Source organism: Sander vitreus, chromosome 5, assembly GCF_031162955.1.
Source record: "Sander vitreus isolate 19-12246 chromosome 5, sanVit1, whole genome shotgun sequence".
NCBI classification, from domain to species: domain Eukaryota; kingdom Metazoa; phylum Chordata; class Actinopteri; order Perciformes; family Percidae; genus Sander; species Sander vitreus.
The window spans coordinates 26,704,500-26,721,125 of NC_135859.1; the positions used below are offsets into that span (position 1 = coordinate 26,704,500).

The following is a 16,626-nucleotide window of genomic DNA, read 5'->3' on the forward strand; positions in this document are numbered from 1 at the left end:
TTGTAATTAGACCACAACAATTATTTATTCATTTTTCTCATAATTTCACAATATCCAACATCAATGAGGGAGTATACACAGTGCATGCAAAGTCTTGGCAACTTCTCGAAATCCACAATCTCTTACTAGGCTACATCTGTTTTTTTTTCTGTTAAAACATACCTGCAACAGCTCTGTCCTCTGCTATTTGCCTCACAACCGTCCCCCTCATATTGAAAAAAATATTCATTCTGTGTGCGCTGAGGGACTGATGGGAGACACAGCTGGCTTGTGTGTGTCTCTCTGGAAAAGGCGCGTTGCTCTGTGTGCGTTCCTTGTGCTCAGCCTCTCCACATTTCAGTCCATTATTCTCCAGGGGAAAGAGCTCTGAGCGTCATCATTTTAAAGCCCACACAGCCACTTATGCTTTCCCATGCCAGCAGTCAGATCTCACTCACTTGTTTATCACTCAGGATCTTGTTTCCCACAGATTTCTTTTCCACAACTTGATCCAGCTGATTTTGGTCATGTCTGTGATAATTTCTTTGGTAATAACCCATTCTGTAAAGTTGTAATTCTGAGGGGTAAATGAAAATATGATAGCATCGCATAAATTCACAGAAGCTGACGTACATACAAAATGTAGTGATATGATCACCATCTACATTTAGAAAACTGGAGACTGGAGCAATTCAGAAAAGTTCATAACATATTAAACACACCATATGCATCATGTTGCCATTTTACCAGGCCATTGCCATTTTACCAGGCCATATTACGTTACTTTGAAAACATTCAGTACACTTTCTCCACTTACAACAGCCACCCGAGTTTCTCACCTTTGAAACATCCTTGTACAATACTATTGTAATTGTAATACATCAAGGTTAAACTTGACTCAAAATACTCAAAAGATTGAGTATTCTGTCATTTACAAATCCTGCACATTCTTTAACACCTGCATTATTTCCATGTTTACCTTCATCTTTCTGGCTCATAACTGTTACTCTATCATCAATAATTAATCAGTACACAAATTACAATATTAACAAGTGGTATTATTTTGTGTAACACCAGATTATTTTGTCTAATATTATGGTTAGAGCTAGACCGATAAATTGGCCAGGCCGATATATAAAAAATCCAGTATTGGTTGCTCTGTAATTATGGTGGTACCGAATCCAATCAGTAAATCCAAATATTCGACATATCTGTTTTTGGGGGAAAAAAATACAACCTGAAATGTATTTGCCACTGATTCATCTCATCATTAAAGAGGTCTGTTTTGTAAGCTCGAGACATTAAAAGAGACCCATAACTTTAATGGTAACTTGGTAGCCTATAATGTGCTTTAAAGTAATGCTTGTAGTCTTTTTGTAACAGCGGCTGCCAGGTTTAATGCAGTGCCATCTCATTTTGAAGTGAACTCTTCAATTATTCAGTCATTATGCTGCTTTACTGTTGAACCATATCACAATGTGTCCTGGAGCCTGGCGTACATCCATTAGGCTATTTCTTTCTAACACCTCTGTCCTGTTCATATAATATGAGCAATGTCGAGTCTCAGCACAGCACAGCCACTCTGCCTCCTGGATGCTTGCTCTTCGTGCTTCCAAAGTGTCTAAAAACAGATGGAGAGGAAAACAGTCAGACTCAGGCATTGAAGCCCTCAGATTCAGTAAGCAGCCTAAAGGCATATATATATATATATATGACATAGCAGCCTTACATGAGTTTGGTGCATGAATCACAAAGTGACACCATGTATTTGTCCAGCGTCTGGATGTAAGTTAAAGTTTATTTGAAAACTGCATCATAATAGCAAGATGGACTTTAATAATAGGAGTAACTAATACTCTGGATGATAAGGCTATGCTCTGTTTTCCTTATTCATCTTAACATAAAGTCATTGCATGACTTTGACCAACGTCAGAGTCAACATTGTTTCCCATTTACAGCATCACACTACACATGTCATTTCACAATAAGTGCAATTGTAAATAATTTGAATTCCTCACAAGTGTGTGAATTGATTATACATACAATTATCCAGTTCACTCTTACCTAGTTATCTGTTGTTAAAAACAGAGTAGATCCTAATGCTAAACTATTGACTGTTAGTCCAGATATAGGCTATACAATATATTTTATGTTTTGTACTGCTGTATTTAAAGCTTGATTTAATTGCACCTTACTGGGGTGTGTGGCTCTTATGGTTCCTGCAAACCACATTAACAGGGAATGGAAACAAAAAACATTTCTATATTATTTGAATGATGAGTCATTGTTACAGTAAACCCCAGTTAAAAAACATCATAGCAATGAGCAATAAGCAGCATCAAGGATGTCACGGCATTGGTTTTCCTCTTACCTCCATGTGTTGGTTTCATGAGAGTAAGCTTCCATTGTTTTCAGATTGGTGACACCATCAGAGCCTCCCACAGCCATTAAGGTGCCATTGAAAACTACAAGGGACATCTGAGGCAAAATAAACAAGAGTGAATATGGAAGAATTATATTAAATGGCATCAACAAATAATTTTTTTCAATATTGCAAAGCAGAAATAAACCAGGGATTTCCAGTTGCACATACTGCATATATTTTTGTAACAGCATAAATTCAATATTTAGCATATAATACACAAAATATGTTATCAAGACACCTTTTAGCCTCGATAGTGGCATGGCTTTATTGATAGTAATGTTGGTCAGTCTGTCCACCATTTTGGTCCAGACTGAAAGATCTCAACATCTATTGGATGGATTACCGTGGAATTTTGGTGATATACATACCAGCAGCAATGTTTTGTGAAACATCTAGATGGATTGGAACTAAATATTATACTTTCATGGCGCCAGACAATGATTTTGGTGATCCTCTGAATGTCCTCTAGCGCCACCATGAGATTGCCATTTTTTCAACAACTAGTGAATGGATTGCCATGCAATTTGGTTCAGACATTTATGTCCCCCTCAGGAAGAATTTTAATAACTTTGGTGTTCCACTTCATGTTTCGTCTGGCAATTATAGTAGTAGCAAATAATGGTTCCATGACCTCATCTCTGCTTTGTGTTTATTGGCAAACGCTAATAGGCTTAAATAAAATGGTGAACAAAGATTATACCTGCCAATCTATCCATGGCTGGCCAGGAAAAAAAGTTAACAATGTTTCCCCTGTTATTATGTTCTTGTGTAGAGAAAGAAATGTACACTGTGGGATCCAAAAATAGTAATGACACCCTAAACCTCTACTGAAATATTTTAGGTAATCTGTCCAGGGAAATTATGTCCTTCCCTCAGTCATGTCAGTCGTATTATGTCTCTGTTCTTATCATTTGGATGTAAAAATAAACTGGACCTTAAATCAGAGGGAAGGCCTGACATCTAATGTGTCTTAGTGATCCATTACTCACGTTGTCCCTTTTGCTCTTCATGCGTTTGACAGGAGTCCACCTCATGGTGTCCGGGTTAAACCTCTCAGCACCGCAGAGCTCCAGGCTGAGCTCATCTTTGCCCCCAGCCACGTAGATGTGTCCCAGGTACACGGCACAGCCGGCGTTCTCCCTGGGACTCAGCATGTGGGCGCATATCGACCAGGTACCGTCTACAGGGTTGTATCGCTCCACTGGGGGACATTTCGAGGATAGCAGGAGTCATAAGAGGCCATATATACCATAAATTACAACAGCACACACTGTATGAGTAACACTACCTTACAGACAGGCAGTGTTTATATTTATATACATATCTAGGGTACATTGATCTAATGCAACTCTAGGTGTACTTAAAAAGCTGAACATGTCTGCCAGAAAGCAAGATACCAATGATGTGAATATACTTTCTATTTATTTTTCAACAAATGCCTCTTTAAAACTATTTTTTTTGTAATTTTCAACCATTTAGCATGCCCATGAACTTGATGAGAACCAAAAAAGGTTGTGGGAATTTCACTGACGTGCACTTCTCATAGACTAAAATAGTCAGTGACAAGTGGCAGCACAACATAGCCCCCTGTTTATCTTTGGCAAGGTCAGGGGGCTTAAGAATGTGTGTGTGTGTGTGTGTGTGTGTGTGTGTGTGTGTGTGTGTGTGTGTGTGTGTGTGTGTTTGTCTGTGAATGCGAATAAGGGCAACTCACAGAAAATGAAAGGTCAAGCTAGTCGTTATGTGTGACTTAAGTTCTGCCACACATCAAAAAGCTGTCAAGGAAAGCTGAGATTTTTATTTTTTATTTTTATTTATTTACAAATAGTGGTGGGAACAAGTAAATTTATTAAATGCCTCCAAGCTCAAAATAACAATTTTTAACTATAGTTGACTATTTGTAAGTAGCATTCCCACATAAATAAGTGATTGATATCACTTTAAGCTTCTTTCATTGATCTAACACATAACACAATTAAAAACAATTATGCAATTAACTTTATAATTGAGTTTTCCAATAGGAAATTAAAGAAGTGCTGAAACCGTCAGAAAAGCCAATTTTCAGAATCAATGAATCCTTTAAGTCATTTATCTAAGCAAAAATGTCAGACATTGGTTGGTCCCAACTGCTCAAATGTGAGGATTTGCTTGATTTTGCTGTTATATAATTGTAGATTAAATGACTTTGACAATGTGTGGGTGGCTGAGGCCTTTTATTTCTCTACGTCTCACCTGAGTTCAGAGCCATGTCACCATCATTCCCTCCCATCACATACAAGTGTCCCCCCAGCACCGCCGCCACAGCTCCGGTACGTCGGGTCAGCATTGCTGTCTGCTTGCTCCATGTGTTCATTTTTGGGTCATACCTAGAGCAGTGAAACAACAGTTAGCAAAACCAATTCAAGAAATGGTCTGACAGTCATTCATGTTTTTGCATAAATCAAATGAATTGTGTCTTTGTTCCTTCCTCTGAGTCAGCCACTTCAAATTGCTTTCAAAGTAATGTGAGATGTCAGGTAATTAAAGTCATTATTACTTCCATTCTAGAAATATGTAAGACGCTCACTTAACGTCGAGGAGATACCTTGAACACAGTCTCATGTATTGCGAAGATTCACAGTTAATTTTGAGATAAGAAAATGACCTTTTGTAGCACTAATGCTATACAGTACAGTACCTCTCCACAGTATTAATGGCAGCAATGCCGTCGTGTCCTCCAATAGCGAACAGGTATCCGTCCATCGCCACCAGACACACTCCGCTGCGGGGGCTGCTCAAGGGTACTACATCTGTACTCCAGCTGTCTGTGTCTGGGTTGTACCTGCCATTGTGTGGATCAAAGCGCGGGGATGTCAAAGTGTATGTGCAAAGGAAAATCTGGTGCTGGTTATAACAACTTGAGTAGAAGCAACACAGGCACAAGCTTTCCTAGAAACTGATATTTTTTGTTTTGTATGCTTGCAACTGTGTGCTTTTGAGGAACACATTGAAACTGAGAAAGTATTTGAGATGTGTGGGCATCTGTATAAACATCTGCCAGTGTTTCCTCTCTACTGTAAAAGCTCAAGGCCACTAGATGAAAACGCACATCACACAAAACAACACTTCTAATAGGCTTTTTTATTTTTTTTGCTGCGTGGGATGTCAGCAATTTCCCCAGAATATAAGCACTTTAACCACCCCTCAGAGATTAGATGCAGTCCGGTAACCAAATTGAGAGCTAGCTGGTATAGGCCATTATGTAACAGCTGATCAGTCTGGAGCAAGTCTTTCCCTACTGGTCTGCAACCCTCCAGGGATGATCATTATAGGGTCAACTGACTGGCATTCAGTTGAGAAGTGGCTGTCTGTGGGAAGTGCCAGCTCCTTTGAGACATCCCATAGAGTAGGAGGAGAGGAAATGGTACAAAACATGCAACACAAGAGCAGAGCAGAGTATGTGTGTGTGTGTGTGTGTGTGTGTGTGTGTGTGTGTGTGTGTGTGTGTGTGTGTGTAAAAGAGAGTTTATTTTTGGCTTGCATTACATATTAGGACTTAATGCCCTGGCAACATGAAAAAATGAGGGAAATCCCGCAGAGTGAGGCTTTGGGAGTGTCTCCTACTCACAAAAAAAAGATGGCTTGTGGTTTTTAATATCAAAAGGTACATCTAATGTCTGCCTTAATGCTGACCTCTGCTGTTCAGTAATCTAAACAACAACAAATTAATGCAGATCTTTCTTTCCCCCACCTAATCTAGTTATAGAGTATACACAAATATAGAGTTCTAAATAATTGCTTTTAGCATCAGCTTTTTATCTCAGGCTATAAGTAATATTTATACAGAGGGCAATGAATGGAAGCTGATTCATTTTGGCCATCTCCTTTATCCTCATGAGTGGGGATGGGCCCTCAGACACCAAAATCACAACATCAGTCCCCAGAGTGGCTGTGCCATGAATTGTTCACTTTGTTTCATTTAATAATATTCAGCAAGTCCATGATAGTTTTTGCAATTGTGCATTTTTAAAAAATGAGAAGAGTAGGAGTACGCATAAGGGAGGGGTAAGGAGCTACCCACATGGTATATTGATGGTTAGATGGTATTGAGGGTTGGACAGGGTTTGGGTTATGGTTAGAAATGCACAATACCATATTACTGTCTTTAAAGCAGAGCTAGACAGCTTTTACTTATCACAATAAGATATGGCTGCTATCTCAAACTGTTAAGGGGTCCAAGCTACAACTTACTTTCACTTTCTCCCGCAGTGATAACCGATGTGAGGTAATGAAATGTCAGTTTGAATAACCTTGTACCAGAAAATCATCATAAACCAAAATAAACTATTTCAGTTACAGCTAAAGTCAAAGTTTGATGTTTGCGTTTCACTGGAACTTGAAATTCAAAAGAGCATGTGACAAAAAAACAAAATGTGTTCAATGATGATATGAGGTTCTTACAGTGAGAAAACCTTCACGTTAAGGAGCTTAAAGTGATAACACTATGGGAGGAAAGTTGAAGTTTGACATTTTGAGATAAAAAATAATTGCCAAATTAAAACCGTTATGCACAAATTATTAGTAAAAGACATTTATAAACTGTACTTTCTCTCACCTCTCCACACTGCTGTAACAACGGATGTTATCTTCCCCACCCACTGTGTAGATCTTGCCATCCAGTGTGCCCACAGCCACTTTGCCACGACTGTTGACCATGCGTGCTGCTGTTCTCCACTCGTTGTACTCAGGACAGAACTGTTCTACTAAACAGGATGGGTCGTTCTGGGTCCATCCCCCAACTGCCAACACAAAAAGGACACCTATTTTACAGTATTACAATCAAATCAAAACATATCTTCTGTTTCCTGTCTGCTGCTGAGCACCAGGCCTATCGTTATGGTGCTGCTATAAAAGGAAAATAAATCGCTTTTTTGTGCACACAAATTACCTGAAACAGAATCTTTAAACTGCAAATATACGACACTAATGTCAAGCTGCAACAGACTGAATCAAAAAAAATGTTATGAAAATGTGATCGTAGAAGATGTAGGCCTATTTATATTTATTTTTTTCATTTCTCTTTTTTGTTGCATTTCTCTACATGCGGTAGAAGCAATAAACAGATGCATGGATCCGATAGTATTGGGCTGTTTTGTCTGGTTTCCATGGTGATCCTTGTCAGCCAGAGGTGGGATCCAAGAAAATGAAAAATCGCCAAAGTGAACTCAAAATTATGAGTATATAATATAAAAAAATATATTAATAATTTATAAGAATGCAAATGCACAGATGGGCGACAAATTAAAGAAAAAAACAACAACAACATGAATTGTCCTAGTAATGTGTTGGGCCCTACGAGCCTCCAGAGCAGCTTCAGTGCTCTTTGGCAAAGACTTAACAAGTCTCTGGAACTCTGCTGGAGGGATGATCGCCATTCTTTAAAAATGTACAGTCATCAGTAATCTGCTGATTGCAAATGCCATAGCATTTGATTCACATCTAACATTCACTGCCTCATTGTGCTTCCACTTCTATTTACCCTTTTAATTGATTAGTCCCAAGCAGCCCTCCCTTTCTCATACAATATGATAAACCGTCCCCTTTAATACTATCAGCAGAATTTATTGATACGGTAGTAATCCTGTCTTGGCATAGCAGCTCTCTGTGCTTGGGTTCATGCTGCCAGCTAGCCTGGATGCCAGCCGAACTTAGCCCCGCCCACAACATTTGAGGTCGGGAAGTTCGGTCTGGACTTGATCCGTTGTAGAGCAACTATGCTCGAACCAGAGCTGTTCGGACCAATCAAATTGTCAGGGCGGGCTTTATACGATGATGGACAGATGATCAACAGTAACCTAATCTACCATGTCACCAAAGAGCGCTTGGGTTGAATTTGTTTACAACAAAGATGGCTGCCGCTGGAAAATTGAGATGTGTAGATTCCTCCATCGCGTCTGTTATAGAAGATATCGACAGCGCATTCATTTTAAAAGAGGAACAAAGAACCGCAATCACGTATGTATACACATTGCCACACCTGTCCGCACGACACGGAAACTGCCCCCTTTGCTTTTGCTCTGTCGAAGCCTGCCTTTGACTTGCAGCTTCTGTGACGTCTGTCTCCGTTGCTCTGATTGGTTGTAGGTCTAGCCAATTGAGGGCAGAGGCATTTTCTTTCCTGGTTCGGTTGAAACACGCCCCATAATCACAGCCCAGAAGAGCAGTATCAGACTCATATTCTGACTAGAATCTGAGTATGACGACGTCAGGCTAGCTGCCAGCCTCTGCATGGAGGGAATGTACTGTTGTTCTGCAGACTCTGTTGGTAGTGGTACCTTATTATGACATGACATCTGTTTGCCAACTTTGGGGAAGTTTATTGCTAAATTGTTGGAGCACCCCTTTAAAACAGCTTTAACTAACTACTGAGTACTGTGGTCACACTGTTGTTACTGTACATTAATTGCTCCAGTCAGTTAAAGAGGCACAAGCCAAAGAGGATCTTTTATTAATATTTAATGATTAGCTAATATATCATTCTCAAACAACTGCAACTGTCTCCTGTCAAAGTTCTTCATCTTTATCTACATCACAGTTACTGTAATAATGAAAGTTGGGTAACACTTTATTTGAAGGGGTGTGCATAAGAGTGACATGACAGCGTCATTATTATGACATGACACCTGTCATGAACATGACGGAGTCATTTTGAGTATTCATGACTGTTGTCATTAAGTGTCATTCGGTAGATTATGACACTTTTAATGCAAAGTTAGCATTGTCCAAGATGTCTTTGTCATGACAACTTGACATTAACGAAGACAGCAATCTCTGTGTTATGACAACTTGACATTAAACTAGACAATACAACCTGTCGATGTCTTTGCAATGACAACTTGACATTAACCTAGACAACATAACCTGTCATAAATATGTCATGGCAGGCCCTTCTTTCAAACTCCATTACAGTAACACTTCATTAACACTTTATTCAAACTTTCGTTATTTCTAAAGAATACTCCTCCTCATCAGCTCTAATGATACTGTAATGTGCACTTTACTACTTTTCTGTCCTCCATCCACAACGTGAACAGCTTAAACTGCATTTAAAAGTAATAGGTCTAACTCGTTAAAATCAGAAACTCTACTTGTCAGAGATGTACACCAAATGCAGCAACTGACCCACAAACATCATGTCATTGAAGACGTCTTTGGGGGGAAGTTTGCTGAGCTGGCTGCGAAGGGCGAGGGGGGTTGACATGGGTTGGCGACGGCGGTGTGATCCTCCTTTGCTCTCTTTGATCAGCATATGGCGGGACTCTGGTTCCTCCAGGGCTGCCCTAAAGCACACGGTGATAAAGTAGACATGAACAAATTATGTGCGATGATTATGACGTCACAACTTACTCTTGAGGGAACTATTCAGCAAATGGTATCATTAAGAAAAGTCAGAGATATACCGTTTGTATGATTATACAATTTTTTTTAAGTTGTAAGTGTCAAGTTCTTTATTGTCATGTGCATGATTAAAGAAAAGCAGTGTTGGCAATGAAAATCTTAGCTCTCAGGCTCCCTCCAACATTAAATCTGTATAAAAAGAAACCCATGCAAGTAAAAAAAATGAAATAGTGCAAAAGTTAAAATAAATTATACATATATAAATGTATACACATGGACAGCTGTAAAGCAATTGAAAAAATGAATAAACTGAATGTAAATAGGAATGTAATACAGAGATGTTAACAGGTTGTAAAACAGTAAGTAAACTATATATTAAGTGACAGTATAAAGTATAACTTTTTATGTAAGTATAAAAAATGTGTATACTTCATTTCGAATTAGCTATTAACTTGAAATCCATTGATTACTATAAAAATATGTGATGTACAGTCATAATCCCCACACTGTTTTTTCCAAGTATTTATATTGTAGCAATTACACAAACAATGATAACATAATTTACATGATGGAAAATATGCCTCAAAGTCAACTTTGCATCTCTTAAATTCACCACAGGCTCTTAATCAGGATGGCGTATCTTACCCTTGTTCATTGTACACTCCCATGTTTTATCTCCTCAGTATTTTACTCAGGGTCTGCAGTCAAGATGTGTGCTTCTGTCTGACAGCAGCACCGAGGTGTCAGTCAGGTCTCTGGCCTCCTGGGCTTTATCACTACACGCCGCTCTGTTCCCCACAGTCTGTCCTTAAACTACTGCCTGTCACAGCTTTCCGCTTGGAATGACATTGTACTTGACTGCTCCGAGGAGTAAAACCTCCTCCCCTTAGCAACACCACCAACCCCCAAGTGATTCATCCCACCATCCCTGAAACCCAAGACTCACACACCCTAGTTCCAGCTTCCTTTTGACAACTGTCATGCCGAAAGAATTGTCGACATGTACTTAATTTTAGGTTCAGATGAGATTCATCAATGTCATATAAGTAACTGTATCATTGGTGTGACTTTAGACCAGGGACAGTCAACCATGTGTCGTGGTTCAATAGATTGAGGTACTAGTCTTGTCCTGGTTACTGTAGAGGCGTTTCCTTCTATTTTACTCTGAATGCACCATTAGTGGTGACAGAAGCATTAGTCTTCACCATTTCAGATTCTCTTCACAGGGGTCCAGATATATGTCACTGTCTGAAAAGGCGCCTGTCAGCTCCCTCCTGCAAATCTCTCACCCTTTTGTCATGTGACCGATGCTGCAGGTTGCCTATATTTATAGACTAAATGTGTCCAGCGGAAACGCCTCAGATGGAATGGTGATTCATCTCACGTAGGTCAGGAAGATAGGTCACATGCAAATTCCATGTAATCACTGCTGTTTTTGTTGTCAGTACATGGCTTCTATAGGGCTGACTAACACATTTTGACTCATTAGCTGACTCAGACAGATAGATAGATAGATAGATTGATACTATAGATAGATAGATAGATAGATAGATACTGTAGATAGATAGATAGATACTGTAGATAGATAGATAGATAGATACTGTAGATAGATAGATAGATACTGTAGATAGATAGATAGATACTGTAGATAGATAGATAGATACTATAGATAGATAGATAGATACTGTAGATAGATACTGTAGATAGATAGATAGATACTGTAGATAGATAGATACTGTAGATAGATAGATAGATAGATACTGTAGATAGATAGATAGATACTGTAGATAGATAGATAGATACTGTAGATAGATAGATAGATAGATACTGTAGATAGATAGATAGATAGATAGATAGATAGATAGATAGATAGATAGATGAGATACTGTAGATGAGATAAATAGATAGATAGATAGATACTGTAGATAGATAGATACTGATAGATAGATAGATAGATAGATAGATACTGTATATAGATAGATAGATAGATAGATAGATACTGTAGATAGATAGATAGATAGATAGATACTATAGATAGATAGATAGATACTGTAGATAGATAGATAGATAGATAGATACTGTAGATAGATAGATAGATAGATAGATAGATACTGTAGATAGATAGATACTGTAGATAGATAGATAGATAGATACTGTAGATAGATAGATAGATAGATACTATAGATAGATAGATACTGTAGATAGATAGATAGATAGATAGATAGATAGATAGATACTGTAGATAGATAGATACTGTAGATAGATAGATAGATAGATAGATAGATACTGTAGATAGATACTGTAGATAGATAAATAGATAGATAAATAGATAGCTAGATAGATACTGTAGATAGATAAATAGATATATAAATAGGTAGATAGATAGATACTGTAGATAGCTAGATAGATACTGTAGATAGATAGATAGATAGATAAATAGGTAGATAGATAGATACTGTAGATAGATAAATAGATAGATACTGTAGATAGATACTGTAGATAGATAAATAGGTAGATAGATAGATAGATACTGTAGATAGATAAATAGATAGCTAGATAGATACTGTAGATAGATAGATACTGTAGATAGATAAATAGGTAGATAGATAGATAGATAGATAGATAGATAGATAGATTGATTCCTTTTATACCTAGTTTACTTAACAAAAGTAGAATACATTACAGTTCTCAAAAAATGATTTTTATTACCGTAAATCACCTCATTTTACACCATTTAATCAAAGTGGTTGGAAGTTACTAAGTACATGTCATTGTACTGAAGAGCAATTTTGAGCTACTTCATTGTAACTTCATTGTACATTTCCATGCTATGATACTTACTGTAATACTTCTACTCCACCAAATTTCAGATTTATATTTTTACTACACTACATTTATTCAACAGCTACAGTTACCTTTCAGATAAAGATTTTGCAAACAAAACATGACCTGTTTATAAAATATGATGCATTGTTACAGATTATGTAAACTACCCAACTGTATATCAAGCAGTTAAAATGATCTCCACCCCGACCTACTACAACATTACAGTAAAGCACCATAATGTAGTATTACTACTTTTACTTAAGTAAATTATATGAGTCCTTTCTCCATCACTGATTACGTAAAGCTTTTTTAAAGTCACAATAAGACCTGTAATCTTTGACTTGACCTTTTTTTGTTTTTTAGTTCCTGGAATTTGGTCCCATTTTTACCATTTATCTCCATTTATTTCTAAAGAATATTCCTCATGATGTAAGGTCTGGTACTGTAATAAACATATTTGACTTTTCTATCCTTCAGTTTGAGCATTACCCCTGCAGGAATAAAAATCATAGATAGGTAGGTAGATAGGTAGATAGGTAGATAGGTAGATAGGTAGATAGATAGATAGATAGATAGATAGATAGATAGATAGATAGATAGATACACACCAGGCGAAGCAGCTGCTGTGCTCCTGTCGGCGAGGCCTTCAGAGTAATCCAGCAAGAGATGAGTCCGAGGTCTTGAGGAATAAAGACAGATAATTAGATCTGTCTAATTATCCAGGTATGAGGAGCTGAGACTTCCCCAAATGACCTACTGAGATGATTAAAGTTTCCTCCTATGCAAGGTCTTGAACATAACCCTCCTAGAATCTACACTGAGACCCAAACACTTGGCTGGCAGTTTCGTGACCTTGTCACACCCGCCCGTCTGGAGCCCCTTAAGTCATTTGGCTGTAAAATCCTAAATTTTTAGGAGGTCAAGGGTTTATTTAGGTCTGCGAAGATAAAAAAAACTGCTGACAGGCTGTCTTCTGGACCATAAACAGGTCCTTCACCTAAAGTATCTGCATTTCCTCCTTAAACCTGTATCAATGTAATAAAATGAAAAGTAAAACATATCAGTGGATGTGGGTTACTGGATATTCACAACCTGCTGCAGTCGTCATAGATAAATCATGTTGATCTATGGTGGACATCTGATCATTTATGGTCCAATATCCCTTTGTGGTAAAAACTCTAATGTAATCAATGCTTCAACCTTTTTTAATAAAATAGTCAGAAACCCAAATAAGTAGGGGGTGCTGTCATGAATCAGGCATCATTTAGGGCACAGTGCACATGGCATTTAAAGTGAGGAACCGTGTTGCAAAAGAAGTACAAATAAAAAAGTAGTTTCTAAATTCTAAAAGCAGTGCGTCAAATAAAAGTGACAAAGTATATATGGATGGCAAACTAAACAGTTTATCTTATGCAGCAGCCAGTGGACATTTTACAGAGGAACAGGTGGTGAGCCCGAGTTTTTTCTGCAATCTTGTCAGTATCTATGTCATGGTAGTGATGAGATGAGCTCTCAGGCTACATGTTCTCTTTTAGGGAAAGCGTGTTTGCAATCATACCCAGATTCTAATGAGAGTATCTATATCAATTCCATCTTTTTGCTGTCAGTACTCTACAGAGATGGCCTGGAAGAAAGCGAAACAATTACCCTCAGTCACCACTTCCACTTCCAACAGCTTCATAACTGTCCTTTTTTTGTTTGTGTGTATTTAACACATCAGAAGATAAGATGTTATTTAAAAAAAGTTATGTAACTTATGTATACATGCTATTTCTCTACCAACAGCTGGGTCTAGTGAATGCATGCAGCATTTAAAAAAATCCTGAGCTCACACTCATAAATCTGAACAAATGCCAGGTGGCTCTTCAAATGCCTAGGCGACACGACTCGGCTGTCTTTGAACTTTGCTGCTGTGAGTTTGAAACAACTATAATTCCCAGAATGTCTGAGTATTCCTTTAAGTCAGCCTCAGAAAGTTTGCTAGAGTACATGTATAAATGGAAGTATTGCCATTTGATCATAAGCCTGTGACGTTATTGTATGGGTGTTAATGCAACACATGTCCTCACCTTTAGTTTTTTGGTTGAGGGACCTCAGGAAAGTTTAGAAAATGTGCATGAAGCATACTCATCGTATGCATTAGGCACTGAAGGTGACCCTCCATCATTTCAGTCAGACAAGAGTGACGTACGTCACAGTACAGTGTGGTGGTCTTGCGTGAGGGAAGACCTCAGACAGCTGACTCTCCTGAGTCGTTGGAACGCTCACATGCCAGAGAGCCTGTCCAGCCGATGACACACTAGCTCTCCTGCAGCTGTCTCTGGAGACTTTCCTGCCAATCACAAGTCATAACAATAAGGCGTTTTAGTGATCCTTAACACGTCATCTCCCTTTACGGTGGGAGAAGATATACTCTGGAATGTGTCTGAGGCGTTGGACGGTGATTGTGGCTTGGGTATTTGTGTTGCTAAGTAAGGTTTTAAGATGTTTCATAGAAAAAGGAAAGGATTTGATAATAAATATTTAATAAAGTTGCAGCCACATGAATATATACTTTTAATTAAAGGAAATGGAAAAAGAGCATTCATTTAAGTCTATATTATAGAAAGTTCAAACATTGTTGTTGTTGTTATGATTATATCCTCTGTCAAATGTATACATAACATCTTGTATTTATATATATTTTTTATTTATTTTTAAATTATATATATTTGCATATGCAATACATAACCCATACTCTAATCTGTGTACTTTTTTGGTATCCATTTTTTTTTGTATTGTGTAAATATTTTAAAGCATATATATATATATATATATATATATATATGTACACGTCCAAGGTACGATATAAATTCAGCCTTAGATTACCTTAACTAACACCCTGCACACCATGTACTGTACATTTGGAAAAGTAAGTGCTGACTAAGATAAAGGCTGCGAGTACTGGGTACTAAAAATATCTTCCTTGATGTAACCTCACATTTAAAGTGGTTGGGGAGGCAGACAAAAAACTCTCCTGCAGTTCCAATGCAAAAACCGTCGAGGTTAGTATGAAGTAAAGGGAGAATGGCCATTATGTCATTGTGTATTATCTATCATGGATTCCTGAGACACAGTGCTTACTAATGGAAATAACCGTGTTGCTGTGTGATAGAAAATAAAAAATATTTTAGTGATCACATACTGTACATATTTTATTTATAGTCCCTCTTCCTTTAAAATGAGCATAAGTAAGTTATCCTCAGTTTAAAGAAAGACAAACTAAGCCAGTGGTGTGGCAACCATGTCCTTGCATGCCAAGTATGATCTTCAAAGGTTGTGGCGATGTCACATGTCTTTTTGCAGTTGTAAAAAAAAAGTGCTGCAGTTGACACAAAAACCCAGTTGAGGGGAAAGTGATATAGAGGTCGTGAAATGGACCTCAATAAGAGGACACTATAAAGTTAACAGCTGCCCAGCTTAATTTGGTGTCACTTTCTACAGAGGATCAGGTTCGAGCTGGATATTTAAGGGGGTAAAAGTAAAGCAAACACAAGGAATCTTAAAACATATCTGTAAATATTGGGACCTTCATCACCTAAAAACTGTTCATAGTAAAGTTACTCACAAGCCTAGATATTCAGCATGTGTATTGCTAATTCTTGTTTCTATGGCCACCATGTACAAGATAATAAAACAAAGTAATTTACAATATAAAAAGCTATTATAACATTGTAAAATGTTTGCTGCAAAGAGGAGCCAAGCATACCCTAACATTTAAAAAGTTCTGATTTAGGGTATCCTGCTTTTTTCTATCATTTAAAAAAAAAAATGTTTTTGGATAATTGGGCATTCTAAATGACACTGTGTGTTATTTCTAGCAAAGTTTCAGTCAAACTTGATCACAGAAAACACTATCATGCAGTGTAGCCACTTAAAATGTTGCCTTGTTGGAAATTGGTTGCAGATTAAGTCTCTAACTATTTGAGAACTGGAAAAATAAAATTAAAAATAAATTGGAAGTGAGTAAGGCAAGTGTA

General features: G+C 37.7%; 2 protein-coding genes across 2 annotated transcripts in view; both read right to left on the reverse strand.

Moving 5' to 3' along the window:
- Positions 1 to 300, reverse strand: part of kcnt1b (potassium sodium-activated channel subfamily T member 1b) — a 73,270-nt gene extending 72,970 nt beyond the window's left edge. Inside the window, exon 1 of the mRNA XM_078251304.1 lies at positions 163 to 300. Within this exon, the coding sequence (XP_078107430.1) occupies positions 163 to 229 (67 nt within the window). The 5' untranslated portion in view covers positions 230 to 300. The remainder of the gene's footprint in view (positions 1 to 162) is intronic.
- Positions 301 to 1,542: 1,242 nt separating this feature from the next.
- LOC144517750 (uncharacterized) lies at positions 1,543 to 10,449 on the reverse strand. The gene is made up of 8 exons (XM_078249872.1): positions 10,427 to 10,449; positions 9,566 to 9,723; positions 6,999 to 7,182; positions 5,082 to 5,225; positions 4,637 to 4,770; positions 3,394 to 3,605; positions 2,351 to 2,457; positions 1,543 to 1,600 (listed from the first exon to the last, which is right to left on the reverse strand). Exons 1-8 carry the CDS (start codon positions 10,447 to 10,449, stop codon positions 1,543 to 1,545), a joined length of 1,020 nt encoding a protein of 339 aa, XP_078105998.1.
- Positions 10,450 to 16,626: the final 6,177 nt, after the last annotated feature.